The following is a 27,213-nucleotide window of genomic DNA, read 5'->3' as shown; positions in this document are numbered from 1 at the left end:
ACGATGCGAGATGTGAGTCAGATGCTTGGAGGAATCTCAGAGCCTCAGAGGAAACTGTCTGTAGCTCAGTCTGGTACCCAACTCTATCTTTTTCTCTGAGATGTCAGGTGCTGACAGTCCAAATGGCACCGGTGCGTCTCCAGTCCCGGACTATGAATGGAGATATGAATATTATGATGACGAGGAGCCAGTATCTTTTGAAGGACTCAAGGCACACCGCTGTGAGTAGCCGTTTGTTTGTACCTCTCTGTAAAACTGAAGTGAAAGTTACCTTTGTCATCTCACTGCCATAACCTACTGTTATGTCATCTCTGGAATTTTAGCGGCAACCATGTTTCCTCACTTAGATGACCATTGTAATAATAATAATAATAATAATAATCATCATCATCATCATCATCATAGTCATAACAATAACTAGAATTACCACCTCATTGTTATATGCCTCTGTGAACCAGTCAAGTTTCTCTTACCATTTACATCCATGTCTGTGAAAACATGGATGTTTCGCACACATCTTCCCCTCAGCAGCACAGAAGACCTATACAATCAGCACAGTTACAAGATTAGTGTCGCCAATTCAGTATCTAACAAACGTCCCCCCTTCTGTTTCTGGGATATGCTGCTGTGGAATGTCCAAAAAAATGTCACAGTAAAGTTGGCCTTTGACCTATTGTATATAAAATGTCATCACTTCATCATTTTATCCTAGTAGACACTTGTGTGAATTTTGTCATAATTAGCATATGAATCCTTGAGTTATGGCCAAAAACTGGTTTTGTGAGGTCACAGTGATTTTTGACCATCAAATCTAATCAGTTCATTCTTGAATCTAAGTGGATGTTTGTGCCAAATTTGAGGAAATTCCCTCAAGATGTTCTTGAGATATTGTGTTCATGAGAAGGAGACAGGTCAAGATGACCTTGAAATATGACCTTTGACCGCCAGAATCTATTCAGTTGCATTGTTAAATCAATGCAGACGTTTGTGCCAAATTTGAAGAAATTCCCTTAAGGTGTTCTTGAGATGCCACATTCACAAGAAAGGAACAACCCAAAAACATAATGCTTCTAGCCATGGCTATTGCTGGTGCAGAGGCATAATAACATTGATAATCATAATAATAATAATAAAGAAATAAACAGGACCAGTGTTGTATCGAAATGTGTTCCCCCATCAATATGTGTTTTTTCTCTGTTAATTCGTAGATCCCACCTTGGTGGTTAGAGTTAGGGCTGAAAGATCTTTCCCAAACCAAGTAGTTTTTAATGCCTAAACCTTACCAGTGTGTATTTTGCTGATAATACTCATACTTTTATTAAAGAGACACTTTTAAAGCAGGGCCTTTACTTGTAATGCAGTATTCTTACACTGCAGTACTTTACTTTTGAGTAAAGGATCTAAATATTTCCTCCACCACTGTCACTGAGCAGATGTTTTGGGAATTGGTCACATCACAAGCTATATCAGCATATGAACTTTGCTAGTTGTCATGGCATTGTAAACACTTTCATTTTGTCTGAGCACTTTAAGGTCTTCTTGTCTATGTTTGCTTAATAAATGGTTCATTTGTGTTTGGAACCTGAGGTCCAGAATGAACTTAATATGAACCACCTACAATTACATTGCAGGAGTTCAACCACTACTGCACTGACTGAATCAGTTATCCTGAATGTTTGAGAGATATATAATGCATTCCCTTGAAAGCATGTGAAATTCTAAGTTGTTAAAGATGGAACACATTGTCAAACACAATTTACAGTGACATGTTTATTCATGACCCTGTCCATTACTTTCCATATCTGCAGTGCTTTGCCTAACTGGCTGTCCATCCATTCATTCATCCAACACTTTGGTCTTAATAAAAATCTCAACATCCACTTGTTGCACTTTTGCCCTTAGATTAAGATGAATGACACTGGGCTTGGTTTGTATCACAGTATTAAAGTATACCATGGTATTTGGAAATCCTGACAGTATGATTTTCAATATTGTTAAAAATACAGATGCTCCCCTTTCTATTAAACTGATGCTGAGATGCCCTATTAGGATGTATTATATCAATCAATTTCAATCAATCAATCAATTTTATTTATAAAGTCCAATATCACAAATCACAATTTGCCTCACAGGGCTTTACAGCATACGACATCCCTCTGTCCTTATGACCCTCACAGCGGATAAGGAAAAACTCCCCCCAAAAAAACCCTTTAAAGGGAAAAAAACAGTAGAAACCTCAGGAAGAGCAACTGAGGAGGGATCCCTCTTCCAGGACGGACAGATGTGCAATAGATGTTGTACAGAACAGATCAGCATAATAAATTAACAGTATTCCGTATGACACAATGAGACAGAAAGAGAGAGAGAGAGAGAGAGAGAGAGAGAGAGAGATGCAGGTAATGACAGTAGCTTACAACAACATTATTGAAAGTAATAATATTATAGTTATAGTTCTGGCTACTGTGGTACAATATGTTGAAAGTATGTATTAATATCTGGCAGTATACATGTGTGACAATAGTCATATGTGTATAATAACAGTAGAAGTATGACTAATGACTAATGACGGCAGCAGCAGCAGGAGGCATCTGGCAGGACCACGGCAGCAGCACAACCACACACGTCATGCTGTCCAGGCACCGCTGCGATATGAGTTAATCTGAGAGTCAGTGGAGCACAAAGGCTCCGGAGAAGAAGCCGAGTTAGTGACATCCAGAATGGCCAAGTTAGCAAGATGCAGTAATAGAATACGACAGAGAGAGAGAGAGAGAGAGAGAGAGAGAGAGAGAGAAGGAGAGAAGGTGCCCGGTGTATTATAGGGGGTCCTCCGGCAGACTAGGCCTAAGTCAGCCTAACTAGGGGCTGGTACAGGGCAAGCCTGAGCCAGCCCTAACTATAAGCTTTATCAAAGAGGAAAGTCTTAAGTCTAGTCTTAAATGTGGAGACGGTGACTGCCTCCCGGACCATAACAGGAAGATGATTCCACAGGAGAGGAGCCTGATAGCTTAAGGCTCTGGCTCCTGATCTACTTTTGGAGACTTTAGGGACCACGAGTAACCCTGCGTTCTCAGAGCGCAGTGTTCTGGTGGGATAATATGGCACTATGAGCTCTCTAAGATATGACGGAGCTTGACCATTTAGAGCTTTATAAGTTAACAGTAGGATTTTAAATTCAATTCTGGATTTTACAGGGAGCCAGTGCAGAGAAGCTAAAACAGGAGAAATATGATCTCATTTCTTAGTTCCTGTTAGTACACGTGCTGCTGCATTCTGAATTAGCTGGAGAGTTTTTAAGGACTTACTAGAGCTACCTGATAATAGAGAGTTACAGTAATCCAGCCTTGAGGTAACAAAAGTGTGGACCAATTTTTCTGCATCTTTTCGGGTCAGGATAGGCCTAATTTTCGCAATATTATGCAGATGAAAAAATGCAGTCCGTGAGGTTTGTTTTAAATGAGAATTAAAAGACAAATCTTGATCAAATATTACTCAGAGGTTTCTTACGGTAGTGGTAGAGGCCAGAGCAATGCCATCTAGAGAAACTATGTCATCAGATAAAGAGTCTCTGAGTTGTTTGGGGCCAAGAACAATAACTTCAGTTTTGTCTGAATTTAACATCAGGAAATTGGTGCTCATCCAAGTTTTTATGTCTTTAAGGCAGTTATGGAGTTTAGTTAATTGATTACTTTCTTCTGGCTTCATCGATAAATACAACTGTGTATCATCCGCATAACAATGGAAATTTATAGAGTGATTTCTAATGATGTTACCTAAAGGAAGCATATATAGAGTAAATAGGATTGGTCCAAGCACAGAACCTTGCGGAACTCCAAAACAAACTTTGGTACGTAAGATGATTCATTATGAACGTCAACAAACTGAAAGCGATCAGATAAATAAGATTTAAACCAGCTTAGTGCAGAACCTTTTAGGCCAATTAAGTGATCCAGTCTCTGCAGTAGAATTTGATGGTCAATTGTGTCAAACGCCGCACTAAGATCTAATAAAACAAGTACAGAGACGAGTCCTTTGTCTGAAGCAATCAGAAGGTCATTTGTAATTTTAACTAGTGCTGTCTCAGTGCTATGATGCACTCTAAATCCTGACTGAAATTCCTCAAATAAATTATTATCATGGAGAAAATCACACAGCTGGTCTGCGACTACTTTCTCAAGGATCTTTGACAGAAAGGGAAGATTAGATATTGGTCTATAGTTGGCTAACACCTCTGGATCCAGGGTGGACTTTTTTAGTAGAGGTTTAATTACAGCTACCTTAAAAGACTGTGGTACATAGCCTGTTAATAAGGATAGATTGATCATATCTAATATATAAGTGTTAACTAAAGGAAAGACTTAAGTAGCCTATTTGGGATGGGGTCTAAGAGACACGTTGATGATTTAGATGAAGAAATCACTGCGGTCAATTCTTGAAGAGAAGTTGGGGAGAAGCAATCTAAATGTATATTAGGTTTTACAGCTGTGTTTGAGGTTAGATAGGTACTATCTGAGGACAGGAGGTCATGAATTTTGTCTCTAATAGTTAGAATTTTGTCATTAAAAAAGCTCATAAAATCATTCCTGCTAAGGGCTAAAGGAATACAAGGCTCAACAGAGCTTTGACTCTCAGTCAGCCTGGCTACAGTGCTGAAAAGAAACCTGGGGTTGTTCTTATTGTCTTCTATTAATGCTGAGTAATAGTTTGCTCTGGCATTGCGGAGGCCCCTCTTATAAGTTTTGAGACTGTCTGTCCAGATTAAACGAGATTCTTCCAGTTTGGTTAATCGCCAATTCCTTTCAAATTTTCGCGATATTTGTTTTAACTCATGGGTTTGAGAGTTATACCAAGGAGCGAACTTTCTTTGCTTTTTTAACGTCTTTTTAAGAGGAGCTACAGAGTCAAGTGTTGTTAGCAGCGAGCCTACGGTGCTATCAACAAAATGATCAATTCGGGAGAGGTTAAAGTCGGTACAGGAAACCTCTGTTACTGAGGGACTTGGTATTGAATTTAACGACGGAGTAATCATTTCCTTAAATTTTGCGACAGCACTATCTGATAAACATCTAGTATAGTAACTGTTGCTGAGTGGCGTGTAATCGAGTAAAAAGAAATCAAAAGTAATCAGATAATGATCCGATAGCGAGGGATTCTGTGGAAAGACTTTTAGGTTATCAATTTCAATTCCATACGTCAGAACTAGATCAAGGGTATGGTTAAAACAATGAGTGGGTTCATGTACACCCTGACTGAAGCCAATGGAGTCTAATAATGAGATAAACGCAGTAGCCAGGGAGTCATCAACGTCGACATGAATGTTAAAATCGCCTAGAATAATAACTTTATCTGATTTAAGAACTAAACTGGATAAAAACTCAAATTCAGAATACGGGCCAGGAGCACGGTACACTATAACAAATAAAAGTGGCTGCGAGGTTTTCCAGGTCGGATGTAAAAGACTAAGAACGAGGCTTTCAAATGAACTATAATCTAGATTAGGTTTAGGGCTGATTAACAGACTAGAGTTAAAAATGGCTGCAACTCCCCCTCCTCGGCCGCTGCTTCGAGGAATGTGGCTACTATTATGACTGGGAGGAGTGGACTCATTAAGACTAACATATTCATCTTGACACAGCCAGGTCTCAGTGAGACTGAGTAAATCAATATGATTATCTGATATTAATTCGTTTACTAACACTGCTTTAGACGATAGAGACCTGATATTTAACAGTCCGCATTTAATTCTCCTGTTTTGTCTTTCTGTCACAGAAGAGGTTTTAATTTTTATGAGGTTATTATGCACAACTCCTCTTTGTTTAATTTTAGATTTAAATAATTTAGGTGGTCGGGGGACAGACACCGTTTGTATAAAACTATGAAAACTATGGCTGGGTAACTGAACTAGAAGCTCAGAGAGGCGTATAGGGCTGCGACTCTGAGTTCTGATCTCAACTCTGGGTTGTCAGGGATTTAAATTACTAATAAAGTTTGCCAGGTTCCTAGAAATGAGAGCAGCTCCATCCAAAGTGGGATGAATGCCATCTCTCCTAATAAGACCAGGTTTTCCCCAGAAAGTTTGCCAATTATTAACGAAACCCACATCGTTTGCTGTACACTACCTGGACAGCCAGCGATTAAATGATGACATGTGGCTAAACATGTCATCACTGGTCAGATTTGGGAGGGGTCCAGAGAAAACTACGGAGTCCGACATCGTTTTTGCATATTCACACACCGAGGCAATATTAATTTTAGTGACCTCCGACTGGCGTAACCGGGTGTCATTGCCGCCGACGTGAATAACAATCTTACTGAATCTACATTTAGCTTTAGCCAGCAGTTTTAAATTTGATTCAATGTCGCCCGCTCTGGCCCCAGGGATACATTTGACTATGGCCGCTGGTGTTGCTAACTTCACGTTTCTCAGAATAGAGCTGCCAATAACCAGAGTTTTATCCTCAGCGGGTGGGGTCGCTGAGTGGGGAAAAGTGGTTGGAAACGTGAACAGGCTGGTGGGGAGCCGTGGGCTTCGGCTTGGAGCTATGCTTCTGGCGAACCGTAACCCAACCTCCTGGCTGAACGGGAGTTACCGAAGGACCGCTAGCAGAGGCTAAGGCTATGCTATGTGGCTCCGCACCGGCTACAGGGGGCTGGCTAACTACCGCAGCTACTGAATGGTTTTCCATGGTGCGGAGCCGCGCTTCTAATTCACTAAGCCTCGCCTCCAATGCAGCAAATAAGCTACACTTATTACAATTACCACTGTCGCTAAAGGAGGCAGAGGCATAACTGAACATTTGGCACACCGAGCAAGAAAGAGCAGAGGGAGAAGCCATCGCTAACTGTAAAGCTAATGTAGCTACCAAGGCTAGTAACGTGCAAACAACAGCTAAGAGATTAGCGAGAAAGTCGCAGAAAGAAGGAGAGCTATAAGTGGTTAAACAGAACCAGTGTGGGTTAAGACTTGAAGTAGACGTTAAAGCAACGTTAAAGCAACTGAAGTGAGAAAGCAGGCTAGTAGAATCCACCAGAGCAGTACAGAGACGCTGTCACAGAAACACCAGAAATGACACAACTCGCTTACCGCAATACGCCAGCCATCAAAATATCATAAAATAAATGTAGTGCACAGCACGTGCCACCAGAGGTCAGTCTGGTGGAACAAGCAGCTGAGCAGACAAACACGTGACTGCGAGTGGTGGGGATAACATGACAGGACTGTTACAGCCACAGCAGCAGAGAGAGACTGCAGGGGGAAACAACATATTTTCACATCTAACTCTGTGAATTAAGGGTTTATTTTTACCAGGCCAGAGATGGTGATTGTTGGAAAAATTTACTAACTATACGACTACCAAGGCTAACTAAGATGAGAGTTTTATTTTGTTATGTTGAGCATGAAAGTGTTTTACTGTGAGTTAACAAGGCAATAAAGCTAATATTAATCTCAGTTTGGTGAAAGAGAGAAACTTGGATTCTTTATTTCATTCATCTTCTAACCGCTTCATCCTCTTGAGGGTCGCGGGGGGGCTGGAGCCTATCCCAGCTGACATCGGGCGAGAGGCAGGGTACAACCTGAACAGGTCGCCAGACTATCGCAGGGCTGACACATAGAGACAAACAACCATTCACACTCACAGTCACACCTACGGACAATTTAGAGTTATCAATTAACCTAGTACCCAATCTGCATGTCTTTGGACTGTGGGAGGAAGCCAGAGTGCCCGGAGAGAACCCACTTTGACACGGGAAGAACATGCAAACTCTGCACAGAAGGGCTCCCACACCCGGGATCGAACCGGCAACCCTCTTGCTGTGAGGCGAGAGTGCTAACCACCACACCCCCGTGTCGCCCTGGATTCTTTATTTAATAAGGAAAATGGGTTTAGGAATATTAACTTTCTTGACATTTTGTGAGACTATATTGTTTATTTATCAAACTTATGGGAGGTGGGTAGAACAGCAACAAATACTAATACCGTCATGTGACATTTCAGGAAGGTATTATGGTATATACAGTACAGGCCAAAAGTTTGGACACACCTTCTCATTCAATGCGTTTTCTTTATTTTCATGACTATTTACATTGTAGATTCTCACTGAAGGCATCAAAACTATGAATGAACACATGTGGAGTTATGTACTTAACAAAAAAAGGTGAAATAACTGAAAACATGTTTTATATTCTAGTTTCTTCAAAATAGCCACCCTTTGCTCTGATTACTGCTTTGCACACTCTTGGCATTCTCTCCATGAGCTTCAAGAGGTAGTCACCTGAAATGGTTTTCCAACAGTCTTGAAGGAGTTCCCAGAGGTGTTTAGCACTTGTTGGCCCCTTTGCCTTCACTCTGCGGTCCAGCTCACCCCAAACCATCTCGATTGGGTTCAGGTCCGGTGACTGTGGAGGCCAGGTCATCTGCCGCAGCACTCCATCACTCTCCTTCTTGGTCAAATAGCCCTTACACAGCCTGGAGGTGTGTTTGGGGTCATTGTCCTGTTGAAAAATAAATGATCGTCCAACTAAACGCAAACCGGATGGGATGGGATGGCATGTCGCTGCAGGATGCTGTGGTAGCCATGCTGGTTGAGTGTGCCTTCAATTTTGAATAAATCCCCAACAGTGTCACCAGCAAAACACCCCCACACCATCACACCTCCTCCTCCATGCTTCACAGTGGGAACCAGGCATGTGGAATCCATCCGTTCACCTTTTCTGCGTCTCACAAAGACACGGCGGTTGGAACCAAAGATCTCAAATTTGGACTCATCAGACCAAAGCACAGATTTCCACTGGTCTAATGTCCATTCCTTGTGTTTCTTGGCCCAAACAAATCTCTTCTGCTTGTTGCCTCTCCTTAGCAGTGGTTTCCTAGCAGCTATTTGACCATGAAGGCCTGATTCGCGCAGTCTCCTCTTAACAGTTGTTCTAGAGATGGGTCTGCTGCTAGAACTCTGTGTGGCATTCATCTGGTCTCTGATCTGAGCTGCTGTTAACTTGCGATTTCTGAGGCTGGTGACTCGGATGAACTTATCCTCAGAAGCAGAGGTGACTCTTGGTCTTCCTTTCCTGGGTCGGTCCTCATGTGTGCCAGTTTGGTTGTAGCGCTTGATGGTTTTTGCGACTCCACTTGGGGACACATTTAAAGTTTTTGCAATTTTCCGGACTGACTGACCTTCATTTCTTAAAGTAATGATGGCCACTTGTTTTTCTTTAGTTAGCTGATTGGTTCTTGCCATAATATGAATTTTAACAGTTGTCCAATAGGGCTGTCGGCTGTGTATTAACCTGACTTCTGCACAACACAACTGATGGTCCCAACCCCATTGATAAAGCAAGAAATTCCACTAATTAACCCTGATAAGGCACACCTGTGAAGTGGAAACCATTTCAGGTGACTACCTCTTGAAGCTCATGGAGAGAATGCCAAGAGTGTGCAAAGCAGTAATCAGAGCAAAGGGTGGCTATTTTGAAGAAACTAGAATATAAAACATGTTTTCAGTTATTTCACCTTTTTTTGTTAAGTACGTAACTCCACATGTGTTCATTCATAGTTTTGATGCCTTCAGTGAGAATCTACAATGTAAATAGTCATGAAAATAAAGAAAACACATTGAATGAGAAGGTGTGTCCAAACTTTTGGCCTGTACTGTATATATATATTCTATATACATATATATATATATATATATATATATATATATATATATACATATATATATAGAGCATGTTTAAACTCCCCAGAGGAAGAACCCTTCCCATTTTGGACACTCAATTTAAGAAAAGCTCTACCATCAGATCAGACTGTCAGCTTTGATTACAAAACATCCAATGGCTGACTTGAAATTTGTTGTGAATATTAATGGTCCCCTGAGGAAGAAGCTTATCTTATTTCATTACATGTTCTCTAGTGTATCTGCGTGAATTTATGCACACAATGTGGTATTTCACTTCCTATCACTATCCTGAGGGAAAATGTCTGTTGTGTCTGGGGTGCAAGCTATGTGATTACCTCTCAATATATGACTGTAACTGCTGCAGGATATTGATTTCATTTAATATGTGTGTATCATCTCTTTCAAACCATTGTATCATGGTTACTACGAGTATGAGTTTTGTAATGAGGTTGTGTTGTCAGAACACTGAGTCAATTTATCACCACTGTCACCAGGGATCATATCCTGCATCTTTTTTTGTTTCTTTTAATCTTATAGACTCTATAGTGATTGGCTTCTGGGTCGGCCTGGCTGTCTTTGTCATCTTTATGTTTTTCCTCCTCACGCTTCTGACCAAGACTGGAGCTCCACATCCTGAGTGAGTCACTGCAACAGTCACCACTGTTAAATTCAAAGTATTACCAAAACACCTAATACAGTAGAGTAAAATATGGTAACAATTCCAACTGAGAGAATGTCATCACAAAGATATGAAATCTCAAGCAGAAACAATGGTATCAAATAATAATATGGAAGACTAGCATTATGAGAAGGTCTCTATTTTTCAGACTTTATGAATTGTCAAGGACTCACAGCAAGACCAGCAGATGTTTGGTGTGTGATGGATGTAAAAATATTGTATAGCTCAAAGAGCACACATGTAGATTTACAGTTTATCACAATGGCTAACTTAAATTGCTCTCTATGAGTTCACCTTTTCAAAACTCCACAGTCAGCACAACAGATCTCACAGTGGACTTAAGTGTGGATCCCTTTTTATTGCTTTGACAAAATGCATTCAATCACCACATTAGTCAAAATGTATGACCTGTTCTTGCTCAAACTCAACCACCACCAAAACTCTGTGTATTTACACTTCATTATGTTTGCATGCTATTGTCAGTACTGTGAAATTTACATTCAAAACATACCTAAAAAGATATTTTGGGACACTGAGTGCCTATTTTCATTTCTTTTTCGTCCACGGAATGGGTTTGCACACCAACATTGTCAGAACCAAAAAGGACAGGTTGGAGTGAGAGTCTGTCTCAATGGGATATTTAAAAAAAAAAACAGGTTTGTGCACTGAATCCTTGTCGAGTAAGAGCAGGTGTGAACAACAACAACAACAACAACTCTCCAGCACATTTATCTAAAAATGACAAAATAGAACATTTGCAGTTAACATAAACCGATTGAAATTCACATCCATTTTTAAAGTGCTTGCAGATCCAATAGTCAACAAAGCATATGTCATGCAAGAGAAAATAAAACCAAATAGAATGATCAAAGTTGTCATATTGACATCTGAAGAGTGTTGATAGATTTGTGGCCTCAACTCATGCATTGAGTAACAGGCAAGAAAACATTCCACCTTAAAAGTTGACGTTAGCTGCATGCGGTAGCCTTTGAATAGCACAGTGTATTAAATTATATTTTTCTCAGTTTCTAGCTGCTGTTAACTGGTAAAGATGAAGAAAACACCCTTTCATTTTATAGTTATATGGTAGTTCACTAATGTATGAAAGACTTGCTACAGATCAGTGTGCTAGGTAACCCAAGTATGAAATGGTTCTATTGGTACAACTTTTCACCATGGAAATGGAAAAATACCCGTTCTAATGTGTACTGAACTGAACTGAACTGAACTGAACCTGACATCTCGGTGGAAATGGGGTTTTACTCTCCACTGCTCAACCCCTTAAAGGAATTGTTTTCCTGGTGGAGATGAAAAGTTTATGACCACCAGCCACATGACCAGATGTCCCTCTTGGATACAATGAATGCTGGTCATCTGGACACAGCTTCTCCAGATTGCTGAAGACATACAAAAAGATTGTCTCCTGGTGTGTTGCAACAGAGGACAGAAGGTGTGATGTGGATGAGTTCTTGTGGCTAAATGAGGGTTGATTGCCGTTGGACTTCTATAGCTGTCTTATACAAGTATGTACAGTGGAAATGTAGTTTTGTATTGTTACCAGAATTACTTCAGTTTCATTTTGTGTACTTTGATTTACTCCATGCAACAGTGGCAAAACAAACTAGAGGCCATCTTGTGATTTGATCACTCCAGTCGCTCACAGCAATCTGTGACTTAAAACAAATGTGAGCCAGGGGTGTGAAATGGAAGGGCAATGGCCCCTTCCCTACTTCCAGTGTCCCGACCCGGACACTTCCCGGCTTTCTTTGTAATCTCTGCTGCTGTTTGGCTCTGTAAATGTAGAAAATTGAAATGTGTATGTGCAGCTGATGCTGATGGAGGGCATCATCCTGCTGGCTTATTAGGAGCTCCAGGAATGAGAGTCAATATGTACTCTGCCACCTGGATGGTGATGTAAAAATGAAGCCACTAGAGGAGGAAATATATTGTTTACTAAGCCAACACTGACCTCATGCAGAGTTTAGACAGGTTATGTTTGCAGATGTAAAAGGGGGGAAAAGGAGAGGGATTCTAGGGGCCCATGATTAAGAGGGGCCCAGAGAGGCCCCTAATAAAATTATAATACTGACAAAAAATAATATGACACTAAGTTATTAACTAACTTATAATCACAAATATATTTTATTTACAATGTACTGGTAACAATAACTTTATTTGTTTTGGAAACATTAATGCCCCCCCTCTCTATTTATGTAAAATGGTTCAGTCCAACTGAATCAGCTGCAGTGCACCATAATTTGTCACAGACAGCGGGGTAAGGAGGCGGAGACGGCAATATGCCTCAAAAGACAGGTAGCCAAAAACGGAAAGAAAGGAAGCTAAGAGAGGAGAAAGAAGCAAAGAGTCGACAGTATGTCACCCAATATTGCAAAAAGCAAGGTGGGTTTGTTAGTGGTTCATGTGGTGGAAAGTTATGGAATATTAACTTTGTCCCTGGTCTATAAGCAGCTTATAGACCAGGGACAAAGTTAATGTTCAGAAGAAGGTGATCATTTTAGTTAGGGATGAGCAAGCAAACAACATATTTTTTTTTTTTTTTTTGCTGAGTGAAAAAAAAAAGTCCAAAGAAGTTAATAACTTACAAATTATAGCGAAAAGGTAGTTTCTTGCAACCCTAGAATTAAGATAAAAATATTCACAAACGAAAAAAACACTTCTGGTTGCTGATAAGTAGTGTTAAACTTTTGATTTAACACTAAAAATTAAAACCCTCAGTGCGCACTGCAGCGCAAGCAGACAGATGCGCGACTCAGAGCAGCATGTGTCACTGACACCAGACTCAGAGCGCAGCGGACCGGTGGAAAATGTCACCATCAGCATATTATTTTTTTACATCAATAAAATCTATTATTATTATTATCATTATTTTGAGTCACATTGTTGAAAGAATTTAGTTGTCTGTGTTCAAGCAGGATAATAGGTCTCCATTCATTGCACGTCGGGCTTTCTATTTCCTTTTTGGATATGGTGTTGTGTTCAAGGCCCCCCCAAAAAACGGGATAAAAAAAAGGCCGAATATTCGATTTTTTTTTTTTTTCACAATCGAATCCCGTGCCATCGAACGAAGCTTTGAAGCTTCGAATTTTTTGGGTCAGCCCTATAACGTACACTCTACAGAGCCAGGTCCAGGATCCTCTTCAAGTTTGTCAGGGAGGAATGTGAAAGTGGAGGAAGAGATTGTTCTTTTTTCACAAATGTGGGAATGATAGTCAAAAATACCATGAAAAAGCATAGTTTTATGTAAAATAGCATCAAAAATTGTGCCCAGTAAACATTATTTTCATGGGGCCCAAAATCCCTGGCGGCGCCCCTGTTGATACAGTCCTTTTCAAAACTGTGTGTTCACTCATAGATAAGATAGTTTAATTTTAAATACTATGGAGCTTTATCCCTATCTTTATTCAAGAGGGTGGTCTATCAGTTTGAGAGCATTATTTATTGATTTCACGCTCAAAAACCCTGCCCTCGCACTCAAATAGCCTCTGCTTGCACTTGGATCTACTCTGTTTCTGCTCAAACTGTGTGCTCGCACTCAGATACAATGTTGCTTGCATTCAGATACAATGTTGCTCGCATTCAGATACAATGTTGCTCGCACAGATTTCCTGCTCGAGCTTCAGCTTTTCTCCTCGCGCTCAAACTGTTTCTGTGCGCTAGTAGAATTTCTGCTCTCAGCTTTCTGCCCTGCACTTGGGTTTTTTTGTGTAACAACCCTGTCAAAATCCCCCAACCAATAGAATGCCAGATTTACTGTTGACCAATGAAATGATCCCTGCCTCCTTGTGGGCACGCTCGCTTTAGTATTAGAGCGTCCTGTCCGGCGGGTACTCTTTAACCGGGTTCATCCACTCCCATCCTCCAGGGCTTTATTAAATGTTCTTCCCTTGCTTCCTTTACAACTTTTGGAATAAAGGGACTGTTAATTTACACACGTGCGTCATATCTATCTGTCTATCTATCTATCTATCTATCTATCTATATATATATATATGTATGTATATATAGATATAGATAGATATATTTAAGCAATATCACACAAGAGGGAGTGACGTAGCCTACTGTATATCGTTACAGCTGTAATTCGGTCATAGAAGACAATTACAGACGTGACGATACAACATCACGACCTCGAGTGTGATATTGCTTTTATACAACAGTTCAACAACAGCTTAAACAGCAATGCTGAGTAAGGAAATGTTAACAAAAGGTGATGAAATAAATTATTTAAGTATGTTATGTAGCTCCCCCCCAAAAAAACAGTTCCCCCAGTCCGTTGCCAGGCAACGCAGCACACATGCCAGGAACTCACAAACTACTTTGTATTTACATTGATCTGCAGCTGTGTAACTTCGTCCAGTTCGGCTGATGAAACGTTGGCAAACCTGGATGTTGGCACGGCCAGATTCAGCTTCCACTCTCCCTCATCCTCATCAGTACCTCATCAGATGATCATTGATAACTCCTGACCGTGTTCGCTTCATTTTTGCTCCTCTCCAGTTTGTCGAGGTCGGCTGATGTTACACAAACACATGAGGTCTGCAGAGAAGAGTCCTGGCTTTCCTTTTCCTCGTCCTCTCCTGACGACCACTCATAATTTAATTCAAATGTAATTTGGGGGAAAATATCCATCTTCTTGGTGTAACGCTATAGTGTCAGTTTGCGTCAATGTAGCGAGTGTGACAGTTTATTTATATTTATAACACCTGTGAGCGGAGTGATTTTACTGTTACAAGTCCCAGTGATGTTATACTCTATATCAGCACTCACGGAATGCCTCTTGTCCAATCAAATTCCTCAGTCGGAACTAACTGCTGTATAAATAGATATATAGATATAGATATGTATATATATATGACGCACATGTCTAAATTAACAGTCCCTTTATTCCAAAAGTGGTAAAGAAAGCAAGGGAATAACATTTAGTAAAGCCCTGGGGCCGGTTGCACCAACTGGTCTTAAGTCTGGTCTTAAGCTAAGTCGGTCGTAACTTGGCGTTCTAAGTCCGACCTTATAGTTACGCCAGTTGCACCAACAGGGCATAAGCCTTCTTCTCACTAAGACCGGGCGTAAATCTTACGCCTAGTCAAGAGCAGGCGTAAGGTCATTATCAAGCTGCTCTCATGCGCTCTAGAGTGCAGAGAGCGCAACTTGATTATGGCACGTCTCATCCACCGTCTGTATATGAGCGGGCTTTTAGACGGGAGAGGGTAATTAGGGACAGAAGCAATTGGACATAGCCTATATAATGACGAGGAGCTGATTGAGAGGTTTCACTTCGGTAGGAGACATCAGTTTGAACTTATTGAAGAGCTGTCACCGGATTTACAGTTTGTGTTGGGCTGCAACGCAGCACTACCACCGGCCTTCCCACCAGGCAGGGGAATCCTCCACAAATATGTCAACAATGATGTCACTGTAAATTGAGGTTTTCGGGGAGGACCCCCGCCAGTTGGATGATTTTTTTTGGAGGAGATGTATTTTTTGCCTTGCTGAGAAGATCTTTCCACTTCTTCCTCATGTCAGCCTCTGTATGAAGGCAGCCAGAGTCTGAACACGTATTGATGTGCCCCGTTATCTCTGCCCATACCGACTGTTTTTTCTTAATTGTGATACGTCTCTGTGCTGGCTGTACAGCTTGATTCATTTTCTAATTTCAGTGTCGGTAAAATTTTTCGTTGATCCTTAATGTTTTCTTCAAATCTTAAACTGTAAATAAACTGTCAACACAGATGAGAGGGGCTGTCAACTGTCAATTGTCATCTGTCAAGCACATGGGGTGATTCAGCGGCGCGTCATTTAACGTCACTGCGCTCCTCTAGGCAGGCCGCGTGGGGCATTCCGGGGACATTCACATGGACGTGCACAGCTAAAACCAGCATAGCTGGTCTTAACAAAGACCATCTTAGGAGTTACGACCAGGCTTTGTAAAGACCAGTTGGTGCAACCGGCCCCTGGAGGGTGGGAGTGGATGAACCCGGTTAAAGAGTACCCGCCTGGACGGGACGCTCTAAAACTAAGGAGGCAGGGATCATTTAATTGGTCAACAGTAAATCTGGCATTCTATTGGTTGGGGGATTTTGACAGGGTTGTTACACAAAAAAATCCAAGCGCAGGGCAGAAATCTGAGAGCAGAAATTCCGCTAGCGCACAGAAACAGTTTGAGCACGAGGAGAAAAGCCGAAGATCGAGCAGGAAATCTGCGCGAGCAACATTGTATCTGAGTGCGAGCAACATTGTATCTGAATGCGAGCAACATTGTATCTGAGTGCGAGCACACAGTTTGAGCAGAAACAGAGTAGATCCAAGTGCAAGCAGAGGCTATTTGAATGCGAGGGCAGGGTTTTTGAGCATGAAATCAATAAATAATACTCTCAAACTGATAGACCACTATCCTGAATAAAGATAGGGATAAAGCTCCATAAAATACCACATCAATGCTAAACTGGCTATTAATGAAAGGAAAGCCGCACACTCACTAAAGTGATCTTTTTTATTTAAGAGTTATCCCACTTTGGCATTTTTTAACCTGGGCCCCATTTCCTGTAATGGAAGCACACGGGGCAACTAAACATTGTCGCTGTATGTTGATTCAAAATGGTTATTTTTGCAGAACAGCTCAGAGTGTTATTTGGTGAGAGTACAATAACCGGAGCGGTTTACAGAAAATGTATTTCAGTGTTGTCTTAAAGATTATTAATATCATGGACTGTTATTTACCCGATTTCAAATGAGCCTCAGGCCTTTTAATTTTTACACCGCCATTATTAATGACGGAGTATACGCATTAAAAGTGGACGAGGACAGAGAGATAAAAAGGCAGCAGAGGTTTTCATTATACTACAGATTCATCACATCTTGCTGATGCTTCTTGTTATCACACTATCACCTTTGCGGCTGTAACACCACAAACTTCCCTATAGTAGTAATAACAGATGATTATCTTATTAGAAAAGAGTGTGTATAAGAGCTTGCACAATAACTGTCACAGCTCCACTCTTCTTCTCCCTCAGTAGTTTTCCACTTTCCCCGCCTCTGCTCCACTCTACCTGCTAGCCACTGTAGTGTAAAGAGTTAACACCTAAACAAGAAAAATGTTGCACTACATGTGTTGATTAAGAGACAAAAGCTACACAATCAGTATGTTATCATAATCAGTATGTTATCAGTATGTTATCATGTTCTACGATTGAGAATGTATTCATATGTGATAAAGTGTTGTTGTTCATGATGATAAAGTGTTCACGGTACGAAGCTAGGAGCTGATGTTATATTATGTTCAGCATAAGTGATATACACACACATGTACAAGTATTATCCAAAGCACATTAAGAGATTGTATTGCATGATACACACCCACCTAATTACCTGTATTATCTGGTACATTGAAAAACACATTAAGAGATTGTATTTCAATATTATCTGATGCACATTGAAAAACACATTAAAAGATTGTATTTCATGAAGGTTGGGGACATTGAAGAACATGATAGTCCCCAAGCTTCATGAGGTTTTTTAAAAATAATGTGAACCCAGGCCCGGATCTAACGGCAAAGGTTGAGAATTTCCAGGCCAAAGGGAAAAGATTATACCATTAGAAATGTCTAGACATGTCTGGACAAAGGCAAGGAGACCTGCTACCAATAGATTCTAGCCTGGGTAGGAAGGGCTAAAGAAAGAAGGTGGAGACCCTCCACCAGCATAAAAGGAAGAGCGCAGAGCAGCGAAATTTCAGTCTGGCTCCGGAGCTTGACTCGACGGGTTGTATGTGTTATAGCTTGTGAACACATTAAACTCAATTGCACCAGACTCTGCCTGTCTCCAGTGTTTCTTTGAGTATTATCTAGTTGACTCCAAGATATCAGACCTACATCAGAAGACTGCTAAAAAGCTACGTAGTGGACGAGGTCGGGAGCCTCCAGGCCCACATCCAGGTCCCAATCTGGGCCACTACACCACTCCCACCTCATTAGCCCAGCTCCGCTCACCTGCAGGCACAGGTGCAGCTCATCTCTCATCAGCCCAGTATATAAGCCTCTGCAGCTCACTCACCCTTTGCCAGACTGTTTCACCTTGATGCAAAACATTCCTATGTTCTTTACCTGCCTGATCTTCTGTTGCCGACTCTGTCTGCCTCAGACCAGCCTTTCTCCTCCTACTCCCAGTAAACACACCAGCCTTCTGTCCCCGACCACGAGTTCTGCCTCAGCTTCATTGGTTCCTGTTTAACAATCTGAGCTGCATTGTCAAAAATAACCAGTTTTAATGAACATACAGTGACGATGCTCAGTTGCCCTGGTATTTTGAAATTAACTTGCGATCATGTTAATCGGCGACTCAGCTGAATGCGTCTGTGGTTGTCATAGTGACAACAGCTGTTTTCAACCAGAAAGAGAATACGTAGCTGTCGTCCTGAATGCGTCTCAGTTTGTTCACTGTTTCATTACAGTGTCAAAACAAAACATGCCTGAGTCATCTTAAGAGCTAAATTTGAGGAGACATGTTGCGTACAATTACCCAATCGTGTTTTGTACCTTGTTTGTTGTGATGGAATATGTTGAAAAGAGGAAGGAAGCAAGTTGCCTTTCCTGTGAAGTTTTGTCAGTAATCAATTTTCTTAATACAATTTTTTTGTCTTTGAAGTCTGTTTGAATTACAGCATGTTACATACAACATTCAGCCTTTCTACGCACAAAATAGAAAACATGGGATTCGAACTCCGTTGTTGGAAAAAGAAATGAAAAACAGAAGTGTGGCCCACCGAAACACCTATGGTATGCTGTAGTGCTTTTGCCTAAAGGCCCTGACACACAAAGCCGACAGTTGGCCGTCGGTCAAAGTCGGGCCGTCGGTGACCGTCTGTGGCCCTAGTTTTTGCGGTGTGTCCCGCACCGTCGGCTCTCTGGCGGCGGCGGCTGTTTGGCCAATGGAGCATGTTGAATAAGCGGCGGAGCTTGATGGTGACAGAGATCACTCTGATTGGCTGTTCAGGTTTTAATTCCTCGCCCCTGTAGCGAGTGAATCTGCCTGTAGTGAAACCGGGGCTAAGCGGTGCTTCCTCCTCAGGCTCCACTTCACTCAGCTGCCCGACAGACCCGCTGCTTCTTTCCACTTTAACCTGAATAACAAACCAGGGCTAGCTGTGAGGCTAGCGGAGCGTTAGCCACAGCATGACCGGAGAGAAGCACAGCCAGTTAGCCTCCGCTAGCATCCCAGCTAGCCCCAGCTTTCCGTTTGGATCCAACCGGAGCACTGAGCCCTGGTTTGTTATTCATGTTAAAGTGGGAAGAAGCAGCAGGTTAGTTGGGCAGCTGAGTGAAGTTGAGTGAAGTGGAGCCTGCGGAGGAAACACTGGGACCGTCTGGATGTAAACCACTCTCTCACTCTGCTCTCTCTCACGTAGGCGCAGAACGTATGTGCTACTTGGCTGTCAGATGTAGTCTTTGTAGTGTGTTCAAATGCAACTGACACAGGGCGATGTGACGTGACGTAGACGACGCAACAGTTGGCTTTCTTCGCTGCTAGTTTTTTGGTGTCGGTTGGGTGTGTCCGCACCTTAAGTCTTTCAATTTGCGTCAGCACACAGCCAGCTCTGTCTCATACACAGGCAGCCAGATGAGCTTGTGACCACACCGTCCCTGCACTTAACCCTCTATGGAATTATGTAGTCTTTGGGTAACATACCCATGTTTGGCCGTTTACACTCACACAATATATCCTCAATTATGATGCCATACTTTAAATATGTGCCAGGGACCTAAGGAAACCAATAGCACTGTTCATAGTCTCCTATATTTCCAAGAAATTTTCTCAATACAATTTTTGGTCTTTCAAGTTTGTTTGAGTTAATGTGTTACATACAACATTCAGCTTTTCTAAGCTCAAAGAAAGGAAAAGTTTTTAAGGGATTCAGACTCACTCTGTTGTGGAAAAACAAACTGTTAGCCATCACTTAACCCACTAAACCACTGACATAACACTACAGTTATTGTTCCTAAGGTCTCCTAATTTGCGTCAGCACACAGCCAGCTGTGTCACACATAGACAGCTAGATCAACTTGTGACCACACTGTCCACATTCTTAACTCTCTATGGTATTGTGTTGTCTTTAGGTAACAAACCCATTTTTAGCCATTCACACTCACATCCTTAATTATGATGCAATACTTAGAAAAGTGTCTGTGCCCTTCTGTACCCTAAGGAAACCAATAGCACTGTTTGTAATTTGAGTACGTTAAGCCTGAGATGAGGGAAACTGAGTTTTACGTTTTTGTGTGGATACCTCATGCAATGATTTATGAGTGCTTATATATTTAAGGATTCCCTGGTGCAACTGGCTGCATTGATGGGACTCACATCTTCATCATAGCTCCATCTGAGAATGAAGGAGATTATGTGAATCCTAAATCAATTCACAGCATCAGTGTGCAGGTAGACACGACAATAGGTACTGTCTTTCAAAAGTTTCACTTCATAATTAAAAAAGGCCATTTCAGATTATAACATAACATTTCAGTTAATAAATTACATACAAAAGCACAATAACATCATGAATTAAAAGATAATCTATTTTATTCTCATGTATGAGAGTAAGACATGTCTTGTAAGAAAGTTTATTTTTTGACTTTTTAAAATTTGGGCAAATGTCTCTACAGTAAATTGATTAGCCAGCAAATACATTTATCCGTGAGATTCCCTGGGGGTTTTTTTCCCCCGTTTTTTTAAGTAATGACTGCAGCCACAAACATTTTGACTCTATACTATCTCTTGAAGTCTCTGCAAGCTTCCTTTTGTGTAATATACTGCAACTAATGATGGTTATTAGTCTGCACTGAAGGTGATATGTGATGCAGCTCACATCATCACCAATGTTGAAGCCAAATGGCCAGGCTCTGTCCATGCCTCACAGATTTATCGTGACTCTACATTGAGCCATACATTTGCACAGGGTAAGTTAAAATTTGATTTTCCCTCCTTCAATAATTGTGGAATTTAAATTTCAAAACTGTAACGTGTACCTCCACTACTCATTTTTACAGCCTACAGTTTAATGGTATCCTACTTGGTGACAGAAAGTACCCCTGCCTGCCCTCTCTGATGACCCCCTTACCTGGACCCTGAGCCTGGACCACAGCAACACTACAACCTGGCTCACTGCAGAACTAGAGCAAGAACTCAGATGACCATTGGCATTCTCAGGGCCCACTTCCAGTGTCTGCGTCGGCTCAGGGTCACGCCAGAGAGGGCATGTGACATTATTGTGGCCTGTGTCGTGCTCCACAATATTGCTATATTGAAAGGAGAGCGACAACCTGCCACAGAGACATGACCCAGAGGAAGACCATCCCTACCACCCCACTGATGGGCAGGATGGAAGAGCAGTCCGAGATGCAGTGTCTCGCAACCATTTTTCTTAGTAATCCCCTCGTTACCTCCCACCAGTCCCCTGTCAGATGAGATGACAGTGCATTTTTGTTTCCTTAAGCATTATTTACTACTTTCAAATAAACTGAGGACAGACATGATTTATTTCAGATGAGATTTATTTTTCTGTATTCTTTATTTCCTGCAAATAAAGAGACAAATGCTTTAACATTATATATTTGTATATTAAATTGATTTTCCATAATTTTTGCACTTTGAGCACCCTTCTTTTTGTTGACATTTTGGTATCGATCTCAGCCGGTAAACAGGATGGACATAAAAAGTTGTCATTTGTGTTTGGCCTTGCCACACCCCCAGTGGAACCACAGAGAACACATTAAGCTGTAAATTAAATAGCCACACCACCTGGATTAGCAACGACTAACGGATAGCAAGCTAATAAAGTTACCTACACAGTAAACCGCACACCTACTTGCTCAAAATACTGTATATCTCCAAGCACCAAACATCATCACAGAACATAATTCATGTTTTCAGAAGCAAATAAAACACACATTTAAGCATAAAAAGTAAAGTAATTTTTGGCGGAGCTTTGCGAATTCAACCTACCACGAATCCAGACACAGCAGAGTGTAGCAGCGCACGGGGCGCAAGCAGGGGCACGTCAGTGTGGCGTTCAAGTACACACACAAAAAAATAATAAATCTCTGTGGTAACATAATACACCTCAACAAACAACAAAAATAAGACAGTAAATAACATAATAACGACACAAGTTGACAATAGATTAAATTAAGTACACCTTCCATAATGACAGAAAACAGCTTTTATGGTAAGTGGGATCACCAAATTATTAACTCGGTTACAAGTGCATGGACGGTGTGGTCACAAGTTGATCTAGCTGTCTATGTGTGACACAGCTGGCTGTGTGCTGACACAAATTAAGAAACCTTAGGAACAATAACTGTAGTGTTATGACAGTGGGTTAAGTGATGGCTAATAGTTTGTTTCTCTACAACAGAGTGAGGTCGAAACCCCTAAAAACTGTTTTCCTTTGGGCTTAGAAAGGCTGAATGTTGTATGTAACACATGTAAACTCAGACTCCAAAGACTAAAAATTGTACTGAGGAAATTTATTACTGACAAAACTTCACAGGAAAACAACTTGCGTCCTTCCTGTTTTCAAAATATTCCATCACAACAAATAAGGAACAAAACGTAACTGGGTAATCGTATGCGACATGTTTCCTCAAACACAACTCAAAAGATGACTCAGGCATGTTTTGTTTTGACACGGCAATGAAACAGTGAACAAACTAAGAGGCATTCAGGTGGACAGCTACATATTCTCTTTCTGGTTGAAAGAGATTAGCTGAAAGTCGCCGATTAACATAGTCACAAGTAAATCCAGGACGCCAGCCACTGCCAGCTCGCTCAATAATTTCATTTAAAAAATTGTTGTCCACATCAGTGTCTTTGATCAACTGGGGAAATAGGATCCTGGTTGAAAAATACAGTTCTGCATTTATAAACACATAAATTATTCTTTAATGTGCTTGGATGATGGTCCCCCTAAGAAAATCCTGACAATAGCCAAAACCAAGACAAATTGGAATTTACAGTGCCGAGGTTACACCTAGCAGACAGCCTGTCACTCAAAACAGCCACACTCTTAATTATGAAATACATTAAGCCTTGATAAATGTAATAAAACACATAAAAATGTCATTTGTCACAAACAGGGAAATTAGGTAAAGAGACCAAAACATGGAGGTCTATGGGGCTGACTTGCTCTTGGAGCCAACTTCAAGGGAAACTTCAGCTTTTGGCACTTCTGTGTTGGCTTCATTTTTGATCCCTGGAGGTTGTCACTTGGTGTAGTCCCAACTAATGGCTTCCTCTTTGAATTGTTCTGCTCCTTCTTTAAACAAAGAAGGCAAGGATTACCATGGTAAGTTTTTGTGACTTGTTTTCTGTTGCCGGCTTGGAGCATTGCTCCAGGGTTGTCAATGTTGGTCTGTCAGTCTGATGGTTTACTACTTGGTTCAGGCTAAAATATCTCAACAAATACTGAATGGATTGCCAAGAAATTTGCTCCAGATAACCATGTCCACCTGTGAATGAATTGTAATAATTCTGATGATCCTCTGACCATCTGATGTGCCATCATTCAAGATTCATTCAAGTGTCATTCTACACTGCAAGGTTGCACAACCATGCCAGTTGCAATGTTTCCAGCTAGAATGCTTTCTATTGCTCCACTGTAAAAGTTGACAAGAATTTGGCATGGGAATTTTGCTTTATTAAGATTCCTTATAACTTCAAATGCAGCTGTTTCTGAGCTTAATGAGCTTTCATGGTAAACTTGTTTGGAAACAGCTGCTTATTTACAAATTTAGCGCAAAGGGAGCAACATTATCCATTATCCATAAGTCCAATACTCTGTTTTTGGTCTCCACCTCAGGGAAATATCTGGCCCTAGAGCTGCTTAATGCTCCACTGTGTTCACCAGCTAGTCTCTAACTGTGTCTGTCTGCTTTTTGCTAGGTAAAGTTCAGTGGGTTTACAGGGCTTTCTATTTTTCTGAAAACAGGTGCCTGCTGCAGTCGAAAACAACACAATCAGAGTGGTGATACTGAGCTAAAACAGTAATGTTGTGGGTGAGCAGATAAATTAACAGGTGAAATTCACTACAAAGCTCTGTAGAGCAGAGGGGAGCTGCAGATTCAGCTTGTTATTCTCTGTCGGTTCATCACTACATGTGACCCCTTTCACATTGTTTTCATTTGATACCATATTGAGAACAGTTCCTTTTAATGTTTAATGATGTTGCTGTTTTTTCAACCCCTTGCAGAACAATGAATTCTCAAGTAAATGTGCTCTGTATTCTCTCTGTGTGTCTGTCTGTCTTTTCCTTTTCATGCAAGCAGCAGTGGACAGCCATGTGAGAAGCGGCCCCGTATGATTGGCTACATGGACACCAACCTCAACAACAGAGCCTCTTCTCCCCACCCTATTGGTCTGGACTCATCCTGCTCTCTCTTTCAGTGCTATGTATCCAAGGAGGGTCAGATGAGCTCCAGAGCCCTGTGGAGCTCTGCTGCTGGTGTGGGTGTGGGTGCATCAGGAGGCAGCCACAGGAGGCCCAGCAGCAGTGCGGAGGAGGGGGACGGTACACTCCTGCAGGAGTTAACAGTGACAGATAATAGGACTGAGAGAGAAGCCATCTTGCTGGCCCACTTCAGTATTCCTAACTGTGTGAACTCTGAGCAGAGCTCAACTGTAGGGGAGGACCACCTGCTGCTGGGGGCAGGATCAGAGCAGCAGGAACGATAATGACCACAGTTATTTGCCGTAGGCCTGGAGAGCTGAGAGCAGCTACTCATCAAATGTGATAACTCAGGTGAGAACGGTACTGGTTTGATTTTCACAAAACGTGGATGGATGATGCATTTACACTTCCATACATTTTAAACACTGACTGGTCCCACATGACACTGACTTGCTTAAGCAGAAGTCTGTGCTCATCAGAAAAACTTCATCCTCCACCTTATTTATGGACTGTATGTCTTTAATGGTGTGAAATTAGCTGTTGTGTTTGGTTGAGAACCACTGATCTACTCTGACCTCACTCAGGCCGTCACTATAGTCTTCATCTTAAATGATGTCATCTACCTATCCTTATGATCCAATATCAACAGTCATGTTACTGACCTTAGGAGACTTGTCTCGCCATCTGTAAGAACATCTGGGTGACATACCTCCTCCTGCCCCACCTTTCTCATCTCATGCAAGACCATAAGATACTTTTGGTAACTGTGTTCAGTGCAGGTGCCTTATGTCCCTGGGATTCCCTGCTGTGTATGTTGGTAATGTACACAAGAGTGCTTATGTTGTTGCAAACCCCTTTCTTTCTTTTTTAGGTGGCTTAATTGACTGCATGTCTTCAAGGATGCAGCCTTTTATGTCTCTACACTGCCGACAGTTTTCGGGTTGTCCATACATACGTACCTCCGTCCCACTGTTGTGAACACGATATCTCAAGAATGCCCTAAGGGAATTTTTTCAAATCTCGCACAAATGTTTACTTGGACTTGTTGGGATTCACAGGACCACAGATGATTTATCATTTGGTAAAATCATCACTGGACATTTAAAGGCTTTTTCCTCTGCATGCTCTTTGTCTTCAAACAAAGAGAGCTAGGTGACACCCATCTCCACAGGAGGTCTCACCTCACACCTCAGTGAGACACAAGTCTCACAACTTGATTGGACAGGACTTTTACAGTGACATGTGACTCTGTGATGTCACAGGCATGTAGAAGTTCTGCTCCCTCCAAGCCTTTTCTCTCTCTGGCTCCAGCTGTTGAACAGCTGACACCTCTTCCCGGCTGGGCCTGGAACAGCACAGAGGCCCAGACCCTTGCTCCTTGCCCCAAACCACTAAAGGGAGGGCAATTGATCACAGACTCTCTAACCTGAACTGGAAAGGTCCTCTACCTTTCCAGTTCAGGTTAGAGAGTCTGTGATCAATTGCCCTGTGATCAATTGCCCTAACCTGAACTGGAAAGGTCCTCTACCTTTCCAGTTCAGGTTAGAGAGTCTGTGATCAATTGCCCTCCCTTTAGTGGTTTGGGGCAAGCACAAGGTTTGCAACCAGCTTTCCAGAACCAAGTGAGTTAGCACCCAGCGTCTAACTCTGCTAAACCCTGAGCGACCAGCTTCCTTGGAGTTTCACCTTTGGAACAAAGGACCCAACAAAGACTGCACCTGGAACCATCTTCCCAGCCTTCTTCTGCCGGCTAACAAAGCAGTACACCACCAAGTGACTCTTTCTCCCATCCATTCAAGGATCGGTAATGTAACAACTGGGCATAGCTTATCACAGCTTTACAGGCTAAGCAACTGTTTAACTTGTTGTATGTGATTTAATGCTGTCATTGAGTTATTGTTGTGATAGTTTGCAGTTAGGTCATTGATTAGTTGGCTTCGCCAAAGCTAAGTGTTTAGTTTGCTAATACTGTTCACAAACAGATTCTTGCACCCAACTAAACAATCTCTGCACTAATCCAGACCGTTTGCAACATACGCCACATTGACATAGACTCATTAGTAAACAAGCTTTCACCAGAGCTACACCCAAACAGGCATCTCAGAGTTCCCGCTTGTTTTCCTTTGTCTTTGTCCTGACCACACGGTCAGGCAAACACCTCCCCCGACCTGAAGCCAGCCTTGATTCGGCCATTTTGGTCGTTCTCTGTTGTCAGCCATTTTGTTTTGTAGGCCAAACGGCTCTTTGATCACCACACCCGCCTTTGTCTTTCTCTTTTCTCTCTCGCACACACAACACGCGCACACACACGCATGCACACACACACACCAAGCTTGTATAGTTAGTTAGAATTTGTGTGTTTTGGTTTGCTTTGCTAGTTTGTGAATAAATATAATTCTTTGGAATC

General features: G+C 41.7%; 1 protein-coding gene across 1 annotated transcript; it reads left to right on the top strand.

Annotated features, from left to right (window-relative positions):
* On the top strand, positions 1 to 27,211 carry mrap2a (melanocortin 2 receptor accessory protein 2a). Its single transcript, XM_078172002.1, has 4 exons — positions 1 to 221; positions 10,210 to 10,309; positions 24,685 to 25,157; positions 25,678 to 27,211. The coding sequence occupies exons 1-3, from the start codon at positions 101 to 103 to the stop codon at positions 25,088 to 25,090; spliced, it is 627 nt and encodes a 208-aa protein (XP_078028128.1). The 5' UTR covers positions 1 to 100; the 3' UTR covers positions 25,091 to 25,157; positions 25,678 to 27,211.
* The last annotated feature ends 2 nt before the right edge of the window (positions 27,212 to 27,213 follow it).

Source organism: Epinephelus lanceolatus, chromosome 10 (assembly GCF_041903045.1).
Source record: "Epinephelus lanceolatus isolate andai-2023 chromosome 10, ASM4190304v1, whole genome shotgun sequence".
Taxonomy (NCBI): domain Eukaryota; kingdom Metazoa; phylum Chordata; class Actinopteri; order Perciformes; family Serranidae; genus Epinephelus; species Epinephelus lanceolatus.
This window is presented reverse-complemented; position numbering and strand designations above follow the sequence as displayed.